The 2,134-nt window shown below is 36.0% G+C and overlaps 1 protein-coding gene across 1 annotated transcript; it reads right to left on the bottom strand.

The window, feature by feature from the left end:
• Window positions 1–392: 392 nt before the first annotated feature.
• On the bottom strand, window positions 393–1,322 carry LOC107135247 (olfactory receptor 4C46-like). The gene has a single exon (XM_015477151.1). The coding sequence runs from the start codon at window positions 1,320–1,322 to the stop codon at window positions 393–395; it is 930 nt and encodes a 309-aa protein (XP_015332637.1).
• Window positions 1,323–2,134: the final 812 nt, after the last annotated feature.

Raw genomic sequence — 2,134 nt, 5'->3', positions numbered from 1 at the left:
CAATTATATTGATAATTTCTTCTTTCTGTCAGTGTCCTATAAGTAAAATACCCTATGGGTAAAATAGCAGAGCCTACCTGTATTGATTGTTATAGTGATTATTACTCATCACCAGCATTCTTTCTATTTTTTCCCTTAGAGGAAAAGCCTATGAATCCATATACATGGATAAAGTTGGAAAACCAGGCCCAGAGTTAGTAAAAGTTTTCAAACATACATGACATGGTTCTAGGTTAGATTGACTCCAATTTTTTAATGAATTTCTACTTTTTAATGAAAACTTTCTGAATAACAATTTTTTAAATATTTGTCTTATAATTATATTTTGCTGATGTGTTCCAAATTGTCTGCATATTTTCCTCAGTTGAACCACTGCTTGGTTTTAGGCATATTCATTTATCATCTGAAATAGCTTTACTGATAAATAACTTCCTAATAGCATCTTTCATCTGAGCATTTCTGAAAGTGTAGATAAAGGGATTTACCATGGGAGTTATCATGGTATAGAATACAGCAATTGCTTTATCAATAGATAAATGAACTGCAGGTCTCAGGTACACAAATACACAGGGAACAAAGAAGAGAACAACTACTGTGATGTGGGAGACACAGGTGGACAGGGCTTTGCGCCTACCATCCAAGCTGTGGGTTGTTAGGGAGCGCAGGATGACCACATAGGAGACCAGCAGTAAGAGGAAGTTTAATGAGCAGATTAACCCAATATTAGCAACAACAAAGAACCCCACAGTATGGATATCAGTGCAGGCCAGATTGAGCAATGGGTTCAGATCACACATAAAGTGATCAATGACATTAGGGCCACAGAAGGGTAGTTGGAAGATGAAGAGGATCTGGATTGTTGCATGGAGAAAGCCTCCCATCCAGGACACTCCCACTAGCACGGCACACACTCTCCAGTTCATGATGGTTGCATAGTGCAAGGGTTTGCAGATGGCTACATAGCAGTCATAGGCCATCACTGTAAGCAGGATGACCTCTGCACCTGCAAAGAAATGTTCCCCAAAGACTTGGGCCAAGCATCCATTGAAAAGGATGGTCTTCTTTTCATGTAGTGAATCTCTAACCAGTTTAGGGGTATTTACAGAGGTGTAGCAGGCATCAATAAATGAGAGATGGGCCAGGAAAAAGTACATGGGGGATCCCAAGAGTGAGCTCATAGTGATGATTATCACAATGACCAAATTTCCTACCACAGAGATGATGTAGATGAACAAAAACACAACAAATACAATTTTCTGCATCTTTGGGTTTTCGGTAAGTCCCAGAAGAACAAACACTGTCACATTGTTCTTATTTTCCATGAACTTCATGCTAAAGTTAATTACATATCCTGAAAATATTGATACAACATTGGTTAATAAAACTTCTCCATTCTTGCAAATAATATATGCCTGAATTCTATGGAGTCATGAGATCTTATGTTTTATTGTTTCTTTTTCTTTGCATGTATTTTTTATTTCTTCAAGGAAAAAAAATTATTCAAATTTCCTCCTATGCAGAGTTTTTTAAAATATTGTATAGATGAAGAACTTTTGTAAACACACTAGGTGATCTGCCATCTGAGCATACTTAATTTTCTGAAATAAGTTGAAGCCTGGATTGACATAAGAGATTACACACATTGTAGCAGCTTAGCCCAAAAAGGGAGGTAAAAGATCAATGTAATAGATATTTCAACACAGATAAAGAATTTTGCTTTTTATTGTTAGAAAACAGAGAATGATAAAAAGTAATTAAGAATGGATGGAAGAATGACAAGGAATTTGAGGAAGAAGGAATCTTAGCTACTATTATCACAAAGGACTTGTAGTAGAGTATGTATGGATGTAGTAGAGTGAGGCTCAGTAGTGAGTGAAAGCCGGAGACAGGAAGCACAGGTAAAGTACTCATAATAGATGGTATAAAGAATGATCGAAATCAGGGGCTGAGGCTGTAGCTCAGTGGTAGAGAGTTTGCTTCACACATGTGAGGCACTGGGCACTATCCTCAGCACCACATAAAAATAAATAAACAAAATAAAGGTATTTTTTCCATCTACAAATATATATACACACACACACACATATATATATATATATATATATATATATATATATATATATATAATGGATAT

The sequence above is a fragment of the Marmota marmota genome, unplaced genomic scaffold, assembly GCF_001458135.2.
Source record: "Marmota marmota marmota unplaced genomic scaffold, marMar, whole genome shotgun sequence".
Classification (NCBI taxonomy): Eukaryota; Metazoa; Chordata; class Mammalia; order Rodentia; family Sciuridae; genus Marmota; species Marmota marmota.
The sequence above is the reverse complement of the archived record's forward strand: the minus strand, read 5'-3'. Positions and strand labels throughout refer to the sequence as shown.